We start from the raw sequence: 22,426 nt of genomic DNA on the forward strand, positions 1-22,426 counted from the left end.
GCCTCCTGCAGCTGGGATTACAGGTGCCTGCCACCACGCCTAGCTAATTTTTGTATTTTTAGTAGAGATGGGGTTTCACCATGTTAGCCAGGCTGGTCTCAAACTCCTGAATTTAGGTGACTCACCCACCTCGGCCTCCCAAAGTACTGCAATTACAGGCATGAGCCACCGTGCCTGGCCTAGCCCTGAGTTTTCAAACCCACTCAGGAAATCAGGAAACCAAGTTCGTGGTCACAAAAAGCGTTTTGCTTTTTGTTTTTCCGAGACGGAGTCTTGCTCTGTTGCCCAGGCTGGAGTGCAGTGGTATGATCTCGGATCACCGCAACCTCTGCCAGGTTCAAGTGATTCTCCAGCCTCAGCCTCCTGAGTAGCTGGGATTACAGGCATTCGCCATCACGCCCAGCAAATTTTTGTATTTTTAGTAAAGTATTTTTAGGTTTCACCATGTTGGCCAGGATGGTCCTGAGCGCCTGATTTCGTGATCCATCCACCTCAGCCTCCCAAAGTGCTGGGATTAGAGCCACTGCGCCCGGCCATGTTTTGTTCTTTTAAATGAATTAGTGGAGAACAGAAACTCTCAGAATGTTGCATGTGATATGCATAGGTAACAGTTTTGTCTGCTTATGTGTTCTGGGTGTTAGCAAAACAGGCACTCTCACCGGGGTTGCGTTTGGGAGTCCAAGCGTCACTGTGAGGCCAACCCTGGTATCAGCTGTGCACCCTGAGGCTCGCCGGCAGGTGATAAAGGGCACTCAGTAAGCACTGCCTGGGCCAGCAGAGGCACAAAGCACCTCTCAGGGACCACCCTCATCAGAGGACCTGGTTCTTCCCCAGACCAGGCCTGCCCAGCCAGCAGGAGGCAGAAGCAGGAGACACTCACCAGCTTTCCTGCTGCGGCCTCCTGGCTCTACAGGATGATCAGCAGGAGCACGGCTTGGGGGTCCTCTCTACCTTGTGGCCTGCACTTCCTTTCCCCCCTGGCCCCCATCCCCTGGGCTGTCGCTGGCTCTTCTCTCCCACTCATCCACTTTCCTTCCTCAACTTTGCTTCCTCCCACCCATCTAGCCCTCTCCTTAACTCTTCATTCTCCCTTTTCCTTTCTTCCCCCGCCTGTCACCTCCTTTTCCAGGACACACACACACAAATATTTTTCAGACAATTCAGCCTTTACTTTATTTTAGAAAATAATTCTGTAGCTTCCACTTTCTTTCATGAAACTGAGGTCAGGCAAGAAGCAAAAATCCACCAAGTCCTCTCCACCCTGCCATGGCATCCTGGCCTGTGAGGACATGGGGCGCCTGGGAGTGGGCAGGGAGGCTGGGCAGCACTGGGCCAGAGGCGTCCTGGTCACTGCTCCACCTCATGCTGAGAGGCCACCAGAGCCACAGCCTGCAGGGAGGAGCCTGTGCGCCAAACCCCAGAGGAAAAAGGGACACGCGGATCAAATTCTGTCTTCTACCAAGTCAGCAGGAGCCTCCTAGAGCAACAGGGAGGGGACTGATTTTCAGAAAGGAGGGGTCAGGGCACAGTCCCTGTCTGAGGTAAGGCAAGAGAGCGGTTGTCCCAGCACAAGGCCTTCCTCCCTGCACCTCTCCCCTGACAGCTGGGCATAGGCTGAGGAGAGGTCTTGCTTGCCCCCTTCAACTTTCCATCTCAGAACCATAAACTGCTAGGCTGCAGGGAGAGAAGGGCTGAGTGGGGGTCAGAGACAGGTGAGAAGGACGAGGCAGTGAGCCCCAGTGACCCACCAACTCCACCAGACCCTGACAAGGCAGCCCCTTTGGTTAGTATCATTTTGGCCACAAATATGTCCCCTTCTCCCATAACCCAGCCCCCACTGGGGGAAAGGGAACAGGTATAGAAGGAGGGCTCATGCCCTGGCTGGAAAAGCCACGTCAGGGAGAAGGGTCTGGTCAAGAGGGCAAACGTTGCCAAACTCTCCGCACATGCTCCAGGAGAAAACTCAGGACGTGGACATTTCTGGCCTCAACAAGCCCAGTGTCCCCCTACCACACAGTGGTTTCCTGCTTAATACCCCACAACACACCCTAAAATAGTTCCCCTGATCTGACTCCCTTGAGAACGGGAGAATCATCCTCACGTTATCATTTGTGCACTTAAATGCCACTCGGAAAAATCAAAAAGATAAATGCACCTAAGAGGGAAACACAGGCAGGCCGATGCAGCCTGGGGACTGTGGTCCCACCTCAGCTCATGATGTGGTAAGGAGGGGCCCACGAAGGACAGGCTAATTCCAGCTAGGATCGTAGCCCTCCCACGTCGGCGGGGGCGCCAGGTGGACACGGCGGCCCCGGAACTGGAAGGTGACAATACCCCGGTAACCAGCTCTCGGAACCCCCGACTTAAGGTCATCCATGACACCCAGAGCCTTGGCGAAGGCCTTGAAGCTGTCCCTGCCGGTATACTGCACCCGCACCTCCCCCAGCTCCTTGCGATCATTGGTCCTCACTTTCTCCACCTGCAGCTGCGGAGCCGCGTAGACGCGGGCGAGGAAGTCCCGGTCATAGGCCTCCCGCTGCAGGTAGGACAGGTCCAGCTGGGTGAAGTGCACAAACTGCTGGTTCAGCTTGATGAACTTGAGGTGCTGGTCAAAGAACTGCCCGTGGCTCACACCCTTGCGGCCAAAGGTCATCGTTCTGGAGATTTCGGGGCGTATGCAGGCCCGCCCCTTCCGCTGCTCCGGCCGGCGCATCCAGTCGTCCCAGAAGGCCTTCGGCCACTTGGGCTCCAGCTCGGCCCAGAGCTCGGCCAGCAGCAGCCAGCCCAGGCCAGGGAAGAAGTCGGTGCGGTAGAGCAGCTCGGGCTTGCCGGAGTCCACCATCTGCTCCTTGCCGTTGTCATTCCAGGCCGAGACGCACCAGAGCGAGGGGTCGGCCTTCAGCAGCGGATAGGTGGCCTGGAAGTACTCGAAGAAGTCCGGGGCCACCTCCAGGTCATCCTCCACCACCACGGCCGCGGGGAAGCGAAACTGGTGGAAGACCTGGCCCAGCGCCCAGCGGTAGTGCCGCGCGATCTTGTAGTAGCCCTGGAACTTGCGGTGGTCCGGCGGCACCGCGATGCTGCTCAGGTCGGGCTGCCGGATGTGCGTGACCGCGCTGCCGTAGGAGGCGATGGCCTGCGCCGTCTCCTCGTGCCCACAGTCCTGGCTGACGATGATGGGGAAGCGCTCAGCCGAGGGCCGGTAGTGCAGCAGCTTGTCCAGGCAGCGCCGAACAGTGCTGCGGTCACAGGCGATGACCAGGATGGGAATCACCGCTGGCGCTGGGGTCACAGGCACGTGCGGCTGGGCGGGAGGGCCCGCTGTGGGCACCCTCCCCCGCTGGCTCCACAGGGCATCCCCGATCTGCTGCAGCAGCCCACGCTGCCGCTCCAGCTCCACCTCGGCGTCTTGGGCCAGGCGAATCACTTCCCGCGTGAGGCTGGCAGGGTCATCGAGAGCACTGACTGAGGGTGGCCTGCCAGGTGCTGGGCGTGTCCAGAAGAAAAGGAGCAGCAGGGCATTCCAGGCCACAAAGAGGATAGCGCCCCACAGCACAAGCCCTGCAGACTGCTTCTTCAGCATCCTGGCCCCCACCGGGGAGGGCAGGCAAGCGGAGGGTTCAAGGCTGCCCGCGGCTTGCCCGGCTCCCTTGCCTGCAGTCCGGGGGATGCTTCCTCTGGACTATGGGATTAGCAAGCAGCCATGCACCTAAAGACAGGAGAGAGAAAACAAACCGTCACACAAAGGCGTGTGGCTCCACACCCCACAGGTAGAGGAATGTGGGGGGCAGGAAAAGGCCAAGCGTGAGGGTGGAGGAGGGCCAGATTCCAGAGCTCTCTGCGGAGTCTACATATATGCTGACTCTCAGCAACATGTTCTTGAGGGAGAGGTAGAATGTGATGCTGGTAGAGGGAGAGAGAAAAAGAATCCTAACTCCTCTCTTTCCACCTGTCGGAACTCATTTCCCTCCAGCGGGGAAGGAGGAGGGAGGAGCAAGGAGTGAGAGCATCCGCCTACCATTCCTCTAACCCAACTGCCCCAAGATTACTGATTTTTAAAATCAAATATCACGCCTCAGGGCTAAAATTAATCCCTCACCTAACAGGGAAGCACCAGGGGCACCCCACGAATGTCAGGAGCAAAATGAAGCTGCCCATCATCTCCAGGGTTATTTAACGTTTTGCTGGAGGAAGCAGTCAATGCAAATGAACCAAGAAAAAAACAATTCAAAGCAGAAGTGGAAAAGAAGCGAGCTATTTCTATTATCTTTACTTGTGAGAATATGCCTGGAAAACTCTAAGAAAATCAGTAACAAACTAAACCAAACTATCAATGAACTGAGCAAGGTAATGAAATATAAAAATCAACATACACAAATGGATAGCCTTTATATCCACAAATAACTCATGAGAAGAAAACATGCATGAGAAAACCCTACTTACAAAAGCCAGAGAAATGAGAGAATATTTAGAAATAAACTTAAATAAACTTAAACATTCAAAACGTATGTGAACAAAACTATCATTCCTGAAAGACACAAAAGAACATTTGAACATCCCTTGTTCTTGGTCAGGACATCTCAGCATCATCAAAAATCCCAATAAAAATACCTTTTTATGGAACTAGACGAACTGACAATAAAGTTCACATGAACAACTAGGAAAACAGTAAAAATAAGCTGTGAGGAGGGACTTAGCCCTACCAGATACTAAAATACTGTACACTGGCCAGGTGAGGAGGGACTTAGCTCTACCAGATATTAAAATGCTGCACACTGGCCAGGTGAGGAGGGACTTAGCCCTACCAGATATTAAAATGCTGCATATTGGCCAGGTGCAGTAGCTCCCACCTGCAATCCCAGCATGTTGGGAGGCCAATGCAGTAGGATCACTTGAGCCCAGGAGTTCAAGAATAGCCTGGGCAGCACAGAGAGACTCTGTCTCTACAATAAATAATCAAAAAAAAAAAAAAAAAAAAAAAAAGCTGGGCATGGTGGCATGCACCTGCGGTCCCAGCTACTTAGCAGGCTGAGATGGAATCACCCAAGTCTGGGAAGCTGAGGCTGTAATGAGCCGTGATTGGACTGTGCCACTGCACTCCAGCCTGGGCAAGACAGTGAGGCTCTGTCTCAAAAAAATTATAAATATATATACACACACACACATATATCACATACTACAAAACCTCCGTAATTACAACTGTGTGGTACTGGTACATAAACAAACAGACCAGCCAGTGAAACAGAATTTAAGCTCCAGAAACAGAGTCAATACACAAAGAAATATAATATGTAATAAAGGTGCTACTTAAAATTCCCAAGGCCAAGATGGTCTTATTAATAGTGTTATAATAATTATGTAGCTACGCTATATAGCTTGAATATGGTTTGTTCTCTGAAACACATGCTGGAATTTGACCCCCAGTGTGGTGGTGCTGGAGGTGGGGTCTAGTGGTAGGTGTTTGGATCACAAGGGGGCCAGGGCAGAGCCCTCATAATGTCCTCTGGTGAGTGAGCTAGTTCCCCAGGGATAACAGGCTGTTATAACCAAGCCCAGTCTCTCTTGCATGCCCCACTTCCTTTCTACTGTCTCTCCTGCCTGCCCCACTTCCTTTCTACTGTCTCTCCTGCCTGCCCCACTTCCTTTCTACTGTCTCTCCTGCCTGCCCCACTTCCTTTCTACTGTCTCTCCTGCATGCCACACTTCCTTTCTACTATCTCTCCTGCATGCCACACTTCCTTTCTACTTTCAGCCATATCCATATAAAAACCTATACAGGAATGTTTATAATAACTTTATTCATAATCACTCAAAACTGGAAATAACCCAAAGGCCCATCAACAGGGAAATACAGATAAACAAATTGTGGTTTACTCATAGAATGGAATAATATCCAGCAAAAAAACCTGAATAAATCACTGACATACACAACACAATCTCCAAATAAATACACAATATGGGTCTTTTTGGGAAAAATAAAAAAGAACACATACACTATGATTCCATTGACATAAAACTGCAGAAAATAGAAACTAATCTATATGACAGAAAGCAGATCAGTTGTTGCCTGGGGATGGAGGCAGAGAAGGGCAGTGGCGTAGTTACTACACAGGGGCTTTAGGAAACTTCTGGAAAGGTGGATATGTTTATTATCTTGATTGTGGTGATACTTTTATAGGTATATATATACACACACACATATATTTGTCAAAACATCAAATTGTACACTTTATATGCAGTTTATTGCACATATTTATATCAATTGTATGTCAATGAAACCTCAAAAAACTTTTTTAAAAAAGACATTATTGGGTAAAATGACAAAGTTGGAATATGGACAGTAGGTTAAAGTATCAGTGATAACTGATTAATTCCAATTCTTAGAATGGATGCAACTTCTTAAATGGTTCAGAACAAAAATATACTGCATACATAGAGAGGGAGAGCAAATGGAGCAAAATATTAACAAGTGAATCTGAGTAAAGACAGTATGTACGAGTATCCTTATACTATTTTTTTTCTTGCAATTTGTGTAAGTTTGAAGCTATTTCCACATGAAGTTTCTTGACAGTCAAATATGTAGACATTGCCCATAGCTCTGAATAGCTTCATCCATCAGTGTCGCCCCAGCTGGGCACGTCAGCAAGGCAAATTGAGATGATCTGTTCGCCCTGAATTCCTCTGTCAGTCACCTGACAACATGCATCACACACCTGCTCTCTGCCAGGCTCTGGGAAGGAATCAGGACACAAACCAGTGAGAAAAAGGCATGGTCCCACCCACCCTCCAAGCTCTACCAGACCACACTACTGGAAAGGATCTGAAACACTCCTCAATTCCCAGCCAGCTGCCCTTCCAGACCATAACTCCTTGACTGTCCTGCCTCTGATCTACCCTTCACACCTGGAAGCTTCAGGCATGCACCCTCTTACACCGACAGCTCTGCCAGTCACCCTCTTACACCGACAGCTCTGCCAGTCACCCTCTTACACTGACAGCTCTGCCAGTCACCCCTCACCACGGCAATGCCCAGTCACCCTCTTACCGACAGCTCTGCCAGTCACCCCTCTTACACCACAGCTCTACTTGATCACCTCTGCCTCAGCCTCTCTAATCTGGGTGAAACCCTTGGGCCTCCAGAGCTAATCACAGGGGCTCACGAATCATAAATCCAGCTTGAATCTGGCTTAAAGGGCTGATTTTCTGGAAATCTAAAAGACCTGGTTCTGTCTCCTCTGGGAGATTTCCCCAGCCCCTGCCAGCATTCACCACCACTTGTCTTCTTCTCAGAAACCTCAAGTCCATTTCCACGTACCTGTGCAATTAAATTCCTATTACGTCAGGGCTCACACACTACAGATCAATTAGACACATGTCATCAAGTGGCGGAGGAATTCAGGCAAACACTGTTTCAGTTGGCCTCACCGCTGTGCCCAGCTGGGGCCACACACATGGATGAAGCTACTCAGAGCTGTGGGCCATATCCCCATATTTGATTTTTAAGAAACTTTATGTGGAAGAAAAGAGTGATGCACAGAAGAGTTTCAGTTTATCTCTTTTTTTTTTTTTTTTTTTTTTTTTTTGAGACAGAGTCTCGATCTGTCTGTTGCCCAGGCTGGAGTACAGTGGCATGATCATCTCAGGTCATTGCAACCTCTGCCTCCCAAGCTCAAGTGACTTTCTTGCCTCAGCCTCCCGAGTAGCTGGGATTACAGGCGCCTGCCACCATGCCCAGCTACTTTTTGTATTTTTAAGAGAGACGGGGTTTCACCATGTTGGCCAGGCTGGTGTCAAACTCTGACCTCAAGTGATCCACCCTCCTCAGCCTCCCAAAGTGCGGGGATTACAGGTGTGAGCCACGGTGCCCAGCAGAGTTTCAGTTTCTTCTTTGCTCTCCCTTCAGGATGTTGTCCATGTTGGAACTTCCCTCCAATCTGATGGCCAGGATTCCCTGTCTCCCAACTTCTCGCCTCCTAAATGACTGTGCAAGAAAAAGACTTTATATAACAGGATGGGGATGGAGAAGAGGGACTGAACTCTATTCACCGAAGTGCTGCTCTGCATGGCTTAGAAGGGCGGGGCCACACTGGGCTCAGTGGCTCAAGCCTGTAATCCCAGAGCTTTGGGAGGCTGAGGCAGGCAGATCACCTGAGGTCAGGAGCCTGGCCAACATGGCAAAACCCCATCTCTACTAAAATAAAAATACAAAAATTAGCTGGGTGTGGTGGTGTGCGCCTGTAATCCCAGCTACTTGGAAGGCTGAGACAGGAGAATCCCTTGAACCTGGGAGGCGGAGGTTGCAGTGGGCTGAGATGGCGCCACTGCCTTTTAGCCTGGATGACAGAGCAAGACTCCATCCCAGAAAAAGAAATAAAAAAGGGGGCTAGAGGGATAGCCCGTCCCTGACTTATCAACGACCTGCAAGCCCTTATGGCAAAGCCTCATGGGACCCTCCAGACGACTTCTGCACCCTTTAGATGACTTTTTACTCTTCTCCAAACATTAGAATTTGTGGCCCACACCCACTACCTGACACTTAGGACCTCCTGCCCCACCCTTCTAAGTCATGCAGGTCAAAGCAATCTTCTGACTGGGTTTTTACTTAGCAAATCTGCACACATCTGCAGTGGCTGGAGAGCCCACAGGAAAAGCTGCCCCAGCCCAGCCCTGGCCTCCACTTTAGTGCTTGGACCGTTGTTCTCCAGCCCACAACCCTGTGCTTCAAACTTGCTCCTCTTGCTGTAAGAGTACATGACACCCCTATTTCTAGCCCACCTGCTTCTTCACATAGGCTCATCCTGGGCCCCAGTGCTATTTTCCTACTGTTTACCCATGTAATTCCTGGGATACGATCCTCAGCTCTGCCTGGAAGTTAGTGCTGTGTGCACACACATGAACCAGGAGTCACACACTCTCTCACAGCTGGCTGTGCCCAAAAGGACGGTCAAACCCAGACCCTGGCCAGCAGCGGTGACCTGCTCCTCCAGGAAGCACTGCTCAGGTCTGCTCAGGCCACCATCAGGAGAGTGCAGCAGTAACAAAGGCAAGCCAGACAGCCCAGAGGCGTCACCCTACGTTTTGTCACATTTCTGAGACTCAAACTGGGTTGCTGTGAAGATCAGATGAGATAAGCCATGTTAGGTGTTTAGAACAGTGCCCGGCATGACCACGTAAATACTGGCCAGTTACTTCACTCCTTTCTCCCCATTCTCTTTGTTCCACTCTACCACACTCCCATCGGGCACCCCAATGGCCAACCCCTACCCTTGGGGTCTGTGCATGTGCCCTTGAGCCAGCTCTGCTCTTCCCTATCTTCTTCACCTGGCACACTCTGTCGTGTCTCTGCCAAGATGCCTTCCTTCACGCCTGGGACCACATAAGGTCCACCTACCCTTCACCAACAGCAATGAGCGCAACCACCTGCTCGATTTCTCTCAAGTCCCCTCAGCTGCAGGCTACATGAAGACAGGGATTGGCTCCACCAGCACCACCAAGCCGCTGTGCTAGGGCCCTCAACATTCAGCAGACGTGCCTGGGATCTAAACACATCCACAGTTCCTCAACTGCAACTGCCAAATCCAAGAAGCACTAAAAAACAGAAGTTTTCTAAACTCAATTGGCAGTAAAGCCTCATCCAAGCTCATTTGCTAAAATCTGATCTGATCTAATATGGGGCTATTTATAGTCTTTTATCTCTCCTGCTGTGGTTATTCATACATTTTGCTACAGAAATAAACATGGTGGCTTATGCTGTGCTGCTTCTGATCTTCCACTACAGAGTAAATTCACCAGATCACCTTTTCAAAACCCCAAAAATTCTGAATTCTGAAATACGTCTAGGCCCAAAAACTTCAAAACTGTGAGAATGGAAGTACAAAGTTACTCACTGACTGCTAGCAGCCCATGTCAAACCCTCCAGCCCGTTAACCTGAACTCACTCCTTCATAGGAAGGACTGCCTTAAGTCTGGACTCTTGATGTAGTTTCCTGGCTGGTCTACCTGTCACTCATCCTGCTTCCCTCTCACAAACCCTCCCAAGAGCAACAGTGCATCCCTCCTGACAAGCACGTCTGGTCATATGAACTTGCCTTAAAGCCATCAGAGGCTGCACAGCCCACCAAATAAAACTCAAACTCATTATGATGACATACAAAGCCCTTCTTACAGACTGGCTCAAACATCCCTTTTCAACCTGACCTCCCACCACCCACCCCAGGGACCCTGCACTCTGGCCTCAGCAGGATGCTTTTTCCCCAATAAGCAAACCTGGACACTGCTGGGTCTTTGCTCCAGCTGGCCCCTCACCCTGAAATCTGGCCCATGGCACCCCCTGCCAGCCGCCCACACATCCTTTCAGGCCACTTCAGGTGACTCCTTCTGCAACATCGCAGACAGAGCCAGGCCTCCCTGTGGCTACACTCCCATAGCACTCTCTCCACACCATAACAGAATCTGTGGTCACACGCACCTGACTCCCACCTTCCTCCTTAGGAAAGAAGACTCTGACTTCTGTGCCCGTCACAGTGCTTGGCACATGCGTGAGGTTCAAGTGGCTAGATGGAAGACTGCTCACACTATTAGCGAAACCAGGGAGAAAGATGGTCAAAGCAGCAGCAAGAGCGTGAAGCGTTACATTTTCCAAAGATGACCGTACATATCCCATTCCATACGCTCTTCTTACAAGTGACAAAGACAGTCCTGGCTCCAGAGCGGAGGGTCTGTGCTCCCTCCCTTTGGTTCTGGGAAGAAGAGATGCTATGTGACTTGGAGACTAACTCATAAAAGGCAGTAGTTTCCACCTGGTCCTCTTAAGATGCTTAATCCTAGGGCCCTGCTACACGGACAGGACCCCGCTACACGGACAGGACCCCGCTACACGGACAGGACCCCTCTAGGTATTCCAACTGACAGCCCCAGCTAAGGTCCCAGCTGACAGCCAGCATCAACTGCTAGACACAGGAGACGGCCCTCCAGATTATCCCAGCCCCAGCCATACCTGACTGCAACCGTGTGAAAGACCACAAGCAAGAACCACATAGCTGAGACGTTAATGAAATGATTCTGTTGCTGTAAGCCACTAAGTTCTGGGGTGATTCATTATGCAGCCAGCAGTACCTGAAGCGATGAGAAAAACAGAATCTAGATAATCTTGACAAGCAGGGCAAGAGTCCTCCCTGTCCTCCGTGCTCAGTTCAAAGTCCAAACACTGAGGCCCTGTCTCCACTCATGCCCCCTTCCTTATTAGATATCTACTCCTGCATAATAAATTACCTCGATCTTCAGTGGCTTAAAACAACAGTTATCACTTACTCTTTCTCACAGTTTTTATTGGTCAGAAATGTGGCCAGTGCAGCACAGAGGGGAGGGATGTGTCTGCTCTACCATGCCTGAGGCCTTGCTGAAAGACTCAAAAGTTGAAGGCTAGACTCCCCTGGAGGCTCTCAGGTCTCTCACATGTCTGTAGGATGATGTTGGCAGCCGCTGAGACATTACTGGCAGGGGTGCTCGCTAGAACCCCTCTATGTGGCCTGGAAATGTACTGGAAGTGGTGGCTGCATGCCAAAGGTGAGTGTTCCAAGAAAGCGAGCAAGCCAGGTGAAGCTGTATCCTGCTCCTGATTCAGCCTTGGATCAGGTCTGTCTTACTCACTGGTCAAGGGAACCACAAGTTCCTATCCACATTCACGGGGAGAGAATCACAAACCCCACCACTGGGTGGGAAGCGGACAATGTCAAACGATAACTCCATGTGGAAGGGGATACTTACGGGTGAGGCCCTTTAGGGAAAATACAATCTGCTACACCTTCCTTTTTAAGTAGAACAACTGTCCTTGATCCTGACCTGAGTTCCTAACGATATCATTATGAGACTGGCATGCAAGGCACAGGCTCAGAACTGACTTCCATTTTCTAGAGTTTTCACAACTCCTTTAGGGAAGTGACACAGCCAATCCACACCACCAAGTACAAAGACACCAGGCTGGGAGATGAGAAGTGTGTCTTTTCAGTACCAAACCCTTCGGCCAAAACCCAGGCGGCTCTGGGTGGGTGCTACCCACCCCTACGGGGCTCACTCAGTTTCTGAATCATTTGAAGGACAGCCTAGGAGCTGTGAGAGCCTTTCTAACACTCTGATGCCATGGTATTCTCCAGCCTATTTCCTTTATCTGGCAAAAAACGTTTCTTGAACAGCAAGTGAACACCAGACAGTCAACTTCCAATCATGAGCAATAAGAGAGAAGTTATATTTAGCTTTAAAATTAAGTATAGAAGTGGAAGAAATGGTAACAGATTTTCCCTTCTATCTCTGCTTTGCTTAATGTTAAAAAGCACTACGTAAAAATTCCAGAAAATATAGACATGTCACAGATAATGGAAATCTAACTGAACTACTTTCAAGTTCATTCTTAGACCTTGGCTGGACTCCTGCATCATGTACCATGCCCATAATTTCAGGACGGAAAAAAAAAAAGAAAGGTAGTCAGAGAAGATACACTAAATAATTCAAGGGTTTAGAGAATAAGACCTAGGAGGGAAAGGATACAGGTTATTCATCCTGGAAAAGAAGAGCTAAATACAAGTGCCACAAAAGGCATGAGGCCTGGGATTCAGGCGATCCAGCCAGCAAGCAAGGCAACTTTGGACAAGTCACTTGACCCATTCGTACCTTAGTTCTCTCATCTACAAGGTGACGGGTTGATTTGGTTCATCACAAGGTACCAGTGCCTGGATACTGAGGATAGTGACAATTTCCCTAATGCCCCAAACAGTAATGAGTTTCCCTTGTTACACAGGCCACTGAGGTCAGACACACTGCAGTGCTTTTAACAGTGAGAATAAGACACAGAAGCAGGGATATGGGTGAGCTCAATGGTCCCCGGAATTGGGAAGGACCAGGACCCAGTGATTCCTGATGGAAGGCAGACCCTGGATGATGTGAGCATGTAAGAGCAAAGGCTACATGGCCTGAAAAAATATTGTAAAAGACGGAAAATAAAGTTGGACAACTTCTCAGCCAGTGATGTTCTAAAACAAAACAGTAGACCCGCTACAGCAGCAAGGGTTAACCAAAGTGAAGCTTCAGCCTTGCGGGAGACAGAGCCGGCCAGCCACAGTCCCTCTACTAGAGTTTACCAGACGCGGGCACTGCACATCCCGGGGCTCTCTACTCCACACACGTTAGCAAACAGGTAGGCAGAAAAGTTTTCTTGCCAATTTATTATACATATTTTTCAACACTGAGTCAACATTTCCTTTCTGCCGAGGAGAATCCACCTCTGTTAACTTGGGGAAAGGATGCTGGAGTGAGGTTGGGGGAAAGGCCACCTCCCCAGTCTCGCTCCGCAAACCCTCCGGGCACTCCCACCCCCTCCCTGCCCCGCACCCACGGACGCCCTGGCCGAGTTTCACAACATCCTCCCCAGTCCGCGGAGCCCTCCCTCCCTCCAACAGCTGGAGGCCCGGGATTCCGAAAGCAGACGCGGAGTTCCACCCTCCCGGCTCGGGAAGGACTAAGGCGCAGCTGGGACCGGGTCGGCCCGCGCCGCTCCCCAGCCAAGCGCCCTCTCGCCAGCGCTCACGGGCACGGGGCTTTCGGGCGACCCGACGTCCCTGGGGCTCCCTCTCGCCGCCCGCGAGGCCTCCCCCGGTCAGACCTCCGTCCCCGGACCGCTACTCACTCGGGCCTCCCAACGTCCTGGCCCCGAACTTGGCCCGCCCGGGGGCGCAGGGAGCGAGCCCGGTGCCCAGGCGCTGCCGCGGCCGCCTCGCCTTTCGACTCGCCAGCCCTTCCTGCGGCGCGCCGGGGCCGGACGGCCCGGGCGGGCAACGTGGCCCTTCCCCGGCAGGCGGGGCGGGGCGGGGCGGACTGACGGGCGGGACCGACCGCCCTCCGCGTCCCGCCCCCCGGCCGGCGTCCGCGGCCCCCTCCTCCTGGCCCGCCTCCTTTCCCCGCCGCTTCTCAGGCAACCCAGGGCCCAAGTTTTCCCAGGCCCCCAACTTCGGGAGTCGGCTTTCCTGCTCCCTGGCGCAACCCTGAGGGTGGACGCCCGACCCCACCCCTGCCCTCGGCCCCCCAGCGCAGCCGCCCTGCCTGGAGCCTCAAGTGGGCCCGCGGTCCAGGAAAGGCGTTCACCAAACCCCAGGCCAAGGGCTGGGAGCCGGTGCCCCCGCCCCAACCCAGGGGAGGCTGAGGGAGCCTGGGTGGGGGCCCCAGGGCGCGTGGGGCAAGGGCAGAAGAGGAACCAGGGTGCCCGACGCGGGGCCGGGGAAAAACACCTGTGCCAAAGCAAGTCAGGGCCAGCTGTGGCTTCTTCCCTTTTGTTTTTCCTTTGTGGGTGGGGAATGAGAGCGTTAGTTCTAAGTAAAGAAAGCAGAGAGAGACCTGTCAGCAGGGTAGGCCCACCAGCCCTAGGCGGGAAGGACTCGGTCACAAGCTTTGGCGGGAGCACCATGGAAAAGCCCAGAACCGGTCTGCGCCTGGCTGGTGTTTTAAAGGGGAGGAAGGTGCGGAACTGAAGAGGAGGTGGAGGTGGACCCAGGCCCACCGAGGGGCGGGAGGGGCAGCTTTTCCATAGCAAATACCTGTGGCTGAGCCAGGAGCAAAGTCTGGCCAGGAGGAGGAGAGAGGCAGAAGACCAGGGGCTCCGGCGCATAGAGCCTGTTTCGCCAGCGATCAGGTCTGAGGCCTGGATTCCACGAGGCCGGTGCAAGCCAGGAGCCAGCCCCACTCCCTCCCCAGCTCCGTCCGGCCTGGCCCTCTGCAGAAGCTGGATGCCCACTCTCACCATGGGACCCCAGGCAGTGAGGGTGGACAGCCGAGGGCTACTGGCTGCTGGGTAGCTGACTTCCCCTAGAAGGGCTCCTGCCATATGATCAGGACCCACGCCCCTGACATCAACCCCTCCCCCGTGTGCCAGAGCACGCAGCAGCCCGGAACTCTGAGGCCTGTGGTTACTGACTGACTGCTCACTAACTTGTTTCTACATGAAACCACGAATCGTGCAGGGTTCTAGAGAAACAAAGGGCCGGGCGTACCCTGCAGGCCCCTGCGTGGAGGCGAGGACCTAAATCAAAACTGCTAAAGGGTTGCCAGGCATAGTGAGAGGCCTCAGGGGCCAACCCCTCCCTCGGGCTCTCCTTCAAGCCTCAGGAGCTCTGCGGGGTGGGCGTTATCATCCCCATTCTACAGATAACTAGTTTGAGGCTCAGGGTAAATGCCAACGTGCCGGAAGCCACAAGACCCGGTGGGGAGCATGGCCAGGTTTTAGATGGGGCACTCTTGCGCGCCCCCCATCCACCCTCGCACACATCCTCCAGCGCCAGTGTTCTAAGAGGGCTCTGTGTCCTCTCAGGCACTGCCCTGAAGCCTCCGTGGAAGTGGCCAGAGCCCAGACCTGGAGGAGGAGCAGGAGAAGAGCAGGCCCATCGAGGCCCGCCGTGTGCAGTGTGCAGGAAGCCCGTAGCCTCCACTTTAGCTGACTGTGTGCACTGTGGCAGGAGCCTCGAGCCCAGGAGGGTGTGCCAGTCAGAGGCCAGTTGTCTGTCACCTCTGCCTTATGTTTCTCTAATGAACAAGAGTCAGGGGCCTGGGGGCTCTGCACACTCACACTAGGTGTCAGGCGTAAAGGAAAAAACAATTATGTTTCCTAAAAGTGAAAAGGCTAGGCAACACTGTTTTGTAGATCCAAGACATGAGGAGCCAAAATCACCTTCCAGGAGAAAGGACAGACATCAGGGGGTGCTGAAAGGTGGGGGAAGATCAGCCCATGAGATGTCAGATTCCCACCACTAACCCTGATACTTCTCCATCTAAGGCAGGTGAAGGGGAAACAGTATGAGGGCTGTTTGTGCACTGTAACGCACACCCCCTCTCTACCACCCTTTGTTTAAATCCCAAGGCTCACAGGAAAATTCAAAAGGAGAAATTCCCGGACTGCAAGAGACCATCTCAAAAAGAAAGGGCCTGGTTAGAGAATCAGAATGGGCGTGATGGAGGCAAAAGAAAGCACTTGGTCTGAGAGGCAAGAAACCAGGGTAAATGAGTGCCAAACTGACCTGGGTTTGAAAAGAGGCTCTGAACTCTTGATAGAGGTTACATGGGGAGCAGTGATTGGGGGTAAGAAGGATAGCAACAAGGGCCCAGGATTCTGGGGGTGGGCCTGGGATTGGATTATGTGCAAAAAGAAAAAACAGGAGGATAAACAGTCACAGGATTAAACCAGAATTAGGAGGAACAATACTCTTCTGCCCACTCCACCACCAACAAAAAAGAACTGAAAGGATGAAAAGGAAGTGAAAACTGCTCCAGGAAATTGCCCTCCCATAAACCATGCCCAAGATCCCTGACATTTTTTACAATTTGGAAAGAATTCATGCCCTTAAATTAAAACATATGTTGGCTTGAAAACATCAGTAAAAGTAAAAGCAGGCCAGGTGCGGTGGCTCATGCCTATAATCCCAGCATTTTGGGAGGCCAAGGCAGGCGGATCACGAGGTCAGGAGTTCGAGACCAGCCTGGCCAACATAGTGAAACACCATCTCTACTAAAAATACAAAAATTAGCCAGGTGTGGTGGCGTGCACCTGTAATTCCAGATACTCAGGAGGCTGGGGCAGGAGAATTACTTGAACCTGGGAGGCGGAGGTTGCAGTGAGCAGAGACCATGCCATTGAACTCCAGCCTGGGTGACAGAGTGAGATTCCATCTCAAAAAAAAAAAAGTAAAAGCAAATGTTTAAAATCAGTGTTTTGTTTCCCTTCTCCCTGCCTCCCAATCTCTCTGTTTGCCATTCTCCCTCACCCCACAATGGAGACCCAGAAATTCATCTCATCCAGGTCAAAGAGGAAAGATTAACATAATAATCACTAAACAATGTCTGTGAAATGTAACTTTTGGTTAGCCACCTCCAATTCCTTTTGGAATAAAGAAGGATATAAATAATTGAGTTAAAATACACACACGGCCGGGCACCGTGGCTCATGCTTGTAATCCCAGCACTTTGGGAGGCCAAGGCGGACAGATCACGAGGTCAGGAGATGGAGACCATCCTGACCAACACGGTGAAACCCTGTCTCTACTAAAAATACAAAAAATTCGCCAGGCATGGTGGCACATGCCTGTAGTCCCAGCTACTTGGGAGGCTGAGGCAGGGGAATAGCTTGAACCTGGGAGGTGGAGGTTGTAGCAAGCTGAGATCGCACCACTGCACTCCAGCCTGGCAACAGAGCAAGACTCCGTCTCAAAAAAAAAAAAAAAGAAAAAGAAAAAAAAGAAATACACACACACACAGTCTGGTGAAGTCTATCACTGCTCTTGGCTAAGTAGCCTGACACCTGCTGAGTGCCATGCCCTGGCATCCTGGTGCCCCTGTGAAAAAGCCAACGGTTGTCTTGAAAGGCCTGTCTCATGGAGGGTCAGGTGGAGGGCGGAGGGTGAGAAGGTCAGGGAGAGGAAAGCTTGCTCACTCTAAGGAGGAAATGTTCCACCAGAGAGGCTGTCTGGCGGGTACAGAGCTTCTCTCCCTGGAGGTCTGCAGGACCCAGATGGCCCTTGTCAGGTCAGATGCTGTGGAAACAGCACAGCCCTGGGAGGTGATTTCAGTGCCGACCACTCTACCCTTAGGCAAACCCTTCCCACTCAGGGCTTCCGTAGCTTCCCCTCAAACTGGGAAAAGAATCCCTGCTGTGTTTTCCTCACAACAAAGTGGTGAGGGAAACGGGACAAAACAGATTGATGGATGACACGATGGAAGCACTACGCAAATACACAACTCCCTGGTACCTGGGATCCCAGAGACGGCTGAGGAGGCACCGTGGCATCACATGTCCCTGAGGGACCACTGTGACCCGTGTCTAAACAAAGACCGACACCAGAAATGTGCTGGGTGAAGCTGGGGAAGGTGGCATACCCACTTTGAGACCCACACCTTATAAAGGAGCAGCCTGGCTTCAAAGGGGCTGCCCCAGGCATCAAATCAGAGGAGAAAGAACAGCTTCGGAGCAGCAGCTCCACCCAGGCCACCGCCCACCGCTCAGGCCGCTGGCGGGAGTGAGGAAAACTCCTGTGGCAAAAAAGGAAAGATTGGGGCAGGCGGTGGAAGAAAAAAATTTAACATGGAAAGTAAGGCATAAGTACAGGATTTTCAGTTTGCAGATGACCTCACTGGCATCCATCCTCAAGGAACACGTGAGGCCTGGGTGTTACTGAGCTAGGGAGAGGCAGAGACTGCCAGAAGCCAGGCTTCCTGCCCTTTGCCCAGGCCACCACATCCTACTGTCTCTCCAAATTCCCAACACTGTGCTCCACCTCTCCTTTCTGCTGTGTGTGGTCACTGGGAAAAGCAGGCATCTTGGCACAGGTAAACTGGAATTGAGGGAGGGAGCAGACAGGAAGTGAGAAGACAAAGACAAACAGAGCTGCTTTTAGTGGGAATACAGCCTGAGAAAATACAAAGGGCAAAAAGATGTCAGTCTGGAAAACAACGTCATCTTAAAGAGCTGGAAAGATAACGAGGATATGGCACAGGAAGGCAAAGACCACCATTCACTCCAAGAAATGCAGTACCAATTCCTAGTCAGACACTTGCCCTCCAGGCTTAGGCATCCCTCCACCCCCTCTTTAATCAGCTACCTCAAATGGGCACACTGAAATTGGACTGCAGAGCCACAAGGACCAATGGAGTATCCGCAAGAATCTTCAATCCAAGTTCTCCTTGGATCCATTCGCCTGTTCTACAACTTGATGATCCCAAGTACTGCTTAACAACAAGATGATGAAACAAACTCAGGCTTTTAACTAAGGACATCTTCTTAGGCTTCTGCCAGCACGTATTTCAACAAGAAAAGAGAACTCCTGATTCAGAGTTGTTACGGCACATGTAGCAACATCGATGTTATTGTTTCCTATGTACATGGCCCTGGACACTTTTCAGAATCCTTCATTGTTTCATTTGCTCCTTGTAACAACTTGTAAGGGACCTGGAAAGTCAGTGTTCCCCATTTTGTAGGTGAAGAGAACATGGCCTGTGTAGGGTTGCACACTGACTAAAAAAGTCAAAGCTAGAACACAAGTACTCCTTCCTGATTCCCAAACCTGTGTTCTGTTCCTCTGGTCTTTTCCTGAGCTTTCATGGGCTAAGCTCCTGTTATAGAAAGAGGAAGAGAGACAATTTAGGAGGTGATCTAGACCATTCCCGCCTTCTCCTCCCACCAGCAGTCCTTTTCAGTTAGCTCCCCAAAACAGAGCAGCTGCCTCTCCTAGGTAATCCATTCCAGTCTTAACCCAGACTGACTTGGAATCCTATTATCTCAGCGTTGGAAGGGCCTTTAAAGGTAATCTAATCCAACCTCCCTTCGGAAGCCTGAATTATTTTCATGTTCTCCTTGGCCAAACCTCTCAATTGCCATTGCTCACAATCCCTTACAAGTCACTCATCCAGCCTGGATAAGGACAGATGGGGAACAGGTCTACACCCGGACAGAGTAATGGAGAGGTGTAGCTTCCAGTGCACCCATCTGGATAAGATTGCCGGAATAATAGCCTCTGCAAACTCGCCCGCTCAACAACTTCTGCACACGCGCAGTAAGACATTAAATGGGAAATGAGACAGGAGCCTTACCTTTCCTCTTGTCTCAGTTGCTCCCCAGGAGATCATCAAACCCCCATTCAGCACTCCATTTTCAAAACTGAGAATCCCAAATCAGATCCACCAAAGTGCAGCTTCTCTCTTCTTATCCAGGTCCAAAGTCCATGGCTGAGCTGACCCTGACGGGGAGGAGTCTGGGGGGGAAGGGGTGTGTCCAGGCCCCTCCCCCCCCACTGCAGACTTCAGTGCCCCTCTCAGGGGTCCGTTACCTCCCTTCATTCAGCTGCCTTATTAAGCTCAGAGTCTGGTGATGGGCAGATCCCAGATACTATCCCATCTCTTGCTCAGGCAGGGGAAGTTATCCACTGTGAGAACTGGCCCATCTGTCTTCTGCGGAGGCTCATAAGAAACAGGCCTTAGAAGCGGCATGGCCCAGGTGGCAGATTTTCGTGTTAACCTGCAGAACATTTCAACATTATAACACTCTCTAATCTAGCACATACCCAAATAGAGTCCTAAAACCTTCTAGTTTCCACTCCCCACCTAAGAGTGCATACTAGATTCTATCATCAAAAAACTTTAAACACTCCGCAAGGTTATACAAAGCACCTACTTAACTCACGTATCGCACGCCAGAACACAGTCACCTCAATAGTGTGTTTATATACAAACACATATAATATAAACATTATATATGTATGAACATATACGCGATTCAGGATAAAAGATGGGTCGTACCCATTCTCGCCACAGAAAGTAACCGGAGACTGTCTTCTAAGAAATCGAGAAGAGAATGCCCTTTCTCCTGCCCGCCTGTCTAAAGCCCAACATAATAATCGAATCTCCCAAGCTTCTTAGGGTGCTAAGTGTTTTAATCCACCAGCCCTCTTCAACTAAACTAATGAATCCTTTCCAGACCGAGATGCTGGCATCTTCTACATGCATTCTTTGCTCCTTTTCCTTCAACTAAGCTCCCCCTCCGCTTGCAAAACTGTGCCAGAGATATAATTCCCAACCTCTGTTAAAGTCCTTCCCGGGGCTACTCCCGAGAACACTCTCCTGGAATGTTTAAGGCCCAAGTCCTGCTTGCAGCAGCCCCACAGTGTTCCTGTTTCTCAGCCCGGATGTCGCCCCATCCCCTCCAAGTTTATTCCTAAACACACATCCCCACACAGACACACACACTCTCCTTTCCTTCCTGTAGGGGCGTGGCGTCCACACGACCTCCACCCCCTCCAACAATGTAACTCCTCCCACCCTTCCCCCGGAACCCCGTGCCCCGAGTTCACAGGAGAAGGGGGTGACACTGCGACCCTCCCTGGACTCCGACCCCCACCCGGCCGCCCTGCGGACGACCCTCGCCCTAACTGAGCCGGCTCGTTACCTGGTTCCCGCCCGCCCCGCCTCGGCTAAGAGCCGCGGCCCGCCCGGGTAGCAATCCAGGCCCCAGGCCCGATCCCCAGCGCCGGCCCAGGCCCCACCCCCTCGACCCCCAGCGGCCTGGCCCTCCCCTCGCACTCCTTCCCCCTCCCACCATCCACCGCAGCCACTTCCGCCCGTCCTCCGGAAGTGGGCCCCGGCACCGCGGCCTCCCACATCCCGCCCATTTTTCTACCCCACGTCCCCAGCCCTTCACCACCGCCACCACGGGAGCGAGGGAGGTGGGTCTGCAGGGCCTGAGATTGTTCGACAGCCACTGTTCACAAGGCTGAAGGGCAGGTGTGGGCAGAACCAGGTTGTGAGAACGAAGCCGGGCGCAGAGTGGCGGCCGTACAGGAGGGGGAGGGGCAGAAGAGCCTGGCCAGAGGCGGAAGCGCACGGCAGGTGGAGGCGCGCGGAAGCAGCACGCATGCGTCGCGGGGGTTTGGCCCTTGGGCTGCTGGGCGGGGCTTGGGCGGGGCGAGGACGCTGAGGTGGGGGCGGAACCTGTGCGGGGCAGCCCTGCCCTCTGCCTCCGCCCAAAGGTCGCCCCGCCACGGCCCGCCTGACCCGGCTTCTCGAAAAGGGTGGGGGCGCCGGTGCTGGTCGCGGGTCCCGGCGCGAAGCCTTTCGGAAAGCTCCGCGGCCGGTGTGTTCTGCTTCCTCGGACGCGAGCTGCGTCCCAGTAGTGGAGGAAGGTTTTATTTCGTTCATCGCAGCCGTTTCTCGCTGCCTCCCTTGACGAGGCAGGACCTTCCCGCCCTCCGGCAGGTGCTGTTGGTCCCTGTGGCCGGGCCCCCGAGGCTGCCGGGAGGAGGGCGGCCTGGCCGTTCCCGGCGTGCCCCGGGCTCCTCGGAAGCGGCCTCCGCTCCTTCAGACGTCGGACCCGAGTTCCAAATTGCCCCGCGGTTTTCCCGCACCCTGGAGCCTAGGAGCCGCCTCTCGTTTTCGAAGTTCCTGTGCAGCGCTCTCCCCACATTTTCGAGAATCTTCAGGACTGGGCACGGGTTTGCAGCCTCCGTTTTGCCCCCGCTTTTCGAACGCCGGAATCTCGGCCCGGCCTGCCGGCCTGTGTTCTGCGGTGGGATGTCTCCGGAGCACGGACGGACTGAACATTCCCGTTACCGGGAGTGTAATGGTTGCTGCGTCAGGACTCTTGAAATGATTTTTTTATTTGGAATGATACCATAATATTTGGAATTTTCTTAAAGGAGAAAATATATATTGCTTAATTATATTGCTTGGAATATATTATTCCAAGGAAGAAGAAAGTAAGACCCTTTCTTCGCCCACCTCCAAACCCGCTCCGCCCGCCTGTCTTTCCCATCAGCATTAATGGCGGCTGCATTTACTCAGGCCAGAGCCGGAAGAGCCAGCTTCACTCTCACACTCTCGACACACCCTGACTGGAAATCCTGTTGAC

At 52.3% G+C, this 22,426-nt stretch overlaps 1 protein-coding gene across 11 annotated transcripts; it reads right to left on the reverse strand.

The window, feature by feature from the left end:
* Window positions 1-1,145: 1,145 nt before the first annotated feature.
* Window positions 1,146-21,426, reverse strand: MGAT1 (alpha-1,3-mannosyl-glycoprotein 2-beta-N-acetylglucosaminyltransferase). 11 transcript variants are annotated; one of them, XR_004183942.1, is made up of 5 exons: window positions 19,618-20,941; window positions 10,997-11,115; window positions 8,831-10,739; window positions 7,803-7,981; window positions 6,224-6,730 (listed from the first exon to the last, which is right to left on the reverse strand). XR_004183942.1 is itself a non-coding variant. In XM_017960243.2 (3 exons), the coding sequence occupies exon 3, from the start codon at window positions 3,581-3,583 to the stop codon at window positions 2,249-2,251; it is 1,335 nt and encodes a 444-aa protein (XP_017815732.1). In that variant the 5' UTR covers window positions 3,584-3,709; window positions 19,618-20,041; window positions 21,359-21,426; the 3' UTR covers window positions 1,146-2,248. The 11 variants fall into 11 exon arrangements, 9 of the variants coding, with proteins under 9 accessions (XP_017815732.1, XP_003900695.1, XP_003900696.1 ...); XR_001904067.3 differs by having other exon boundaries at window positions 10,469-10,739; window positions 19,618-20,931; XM_017960243.2 differs by lacking the exons at window positions 6,224-6,730; window positions 7,803-7,981; window positions 8,831-10,739; window positions 10,997-11,115 and adding exons at window positions 1,146-3,709; window positions 21,359-21,426 and having other exon boundaries at window positions 19,618-20,041.
* Window positions 21,427-22,426: the final 1,000 nt, after the last annotated feature.

Source organism: Papio anubis, chromosome 5 (genome assembly GCF_008728515.1).
Source record: "Papio anubis isolate 15944 chromosome 5, Panubis1.0, whole genome shotgun sequence".
NCBI classification, from domain to species: Eukaryota; Metazoa; Chordata; class Mammalia; order Primates; family Cercopithecidae; genus Papio; species Papio anubis.

Coding starts and splice junctions, on each gene's coding strand:
- MGAT1 (XM_017960243.2), bottom strand. CDS start 3,583: ATGCTGAAGAAGCAGTCTGCAGGGCTTGTGCTGTGGGGCGCTATCCTC.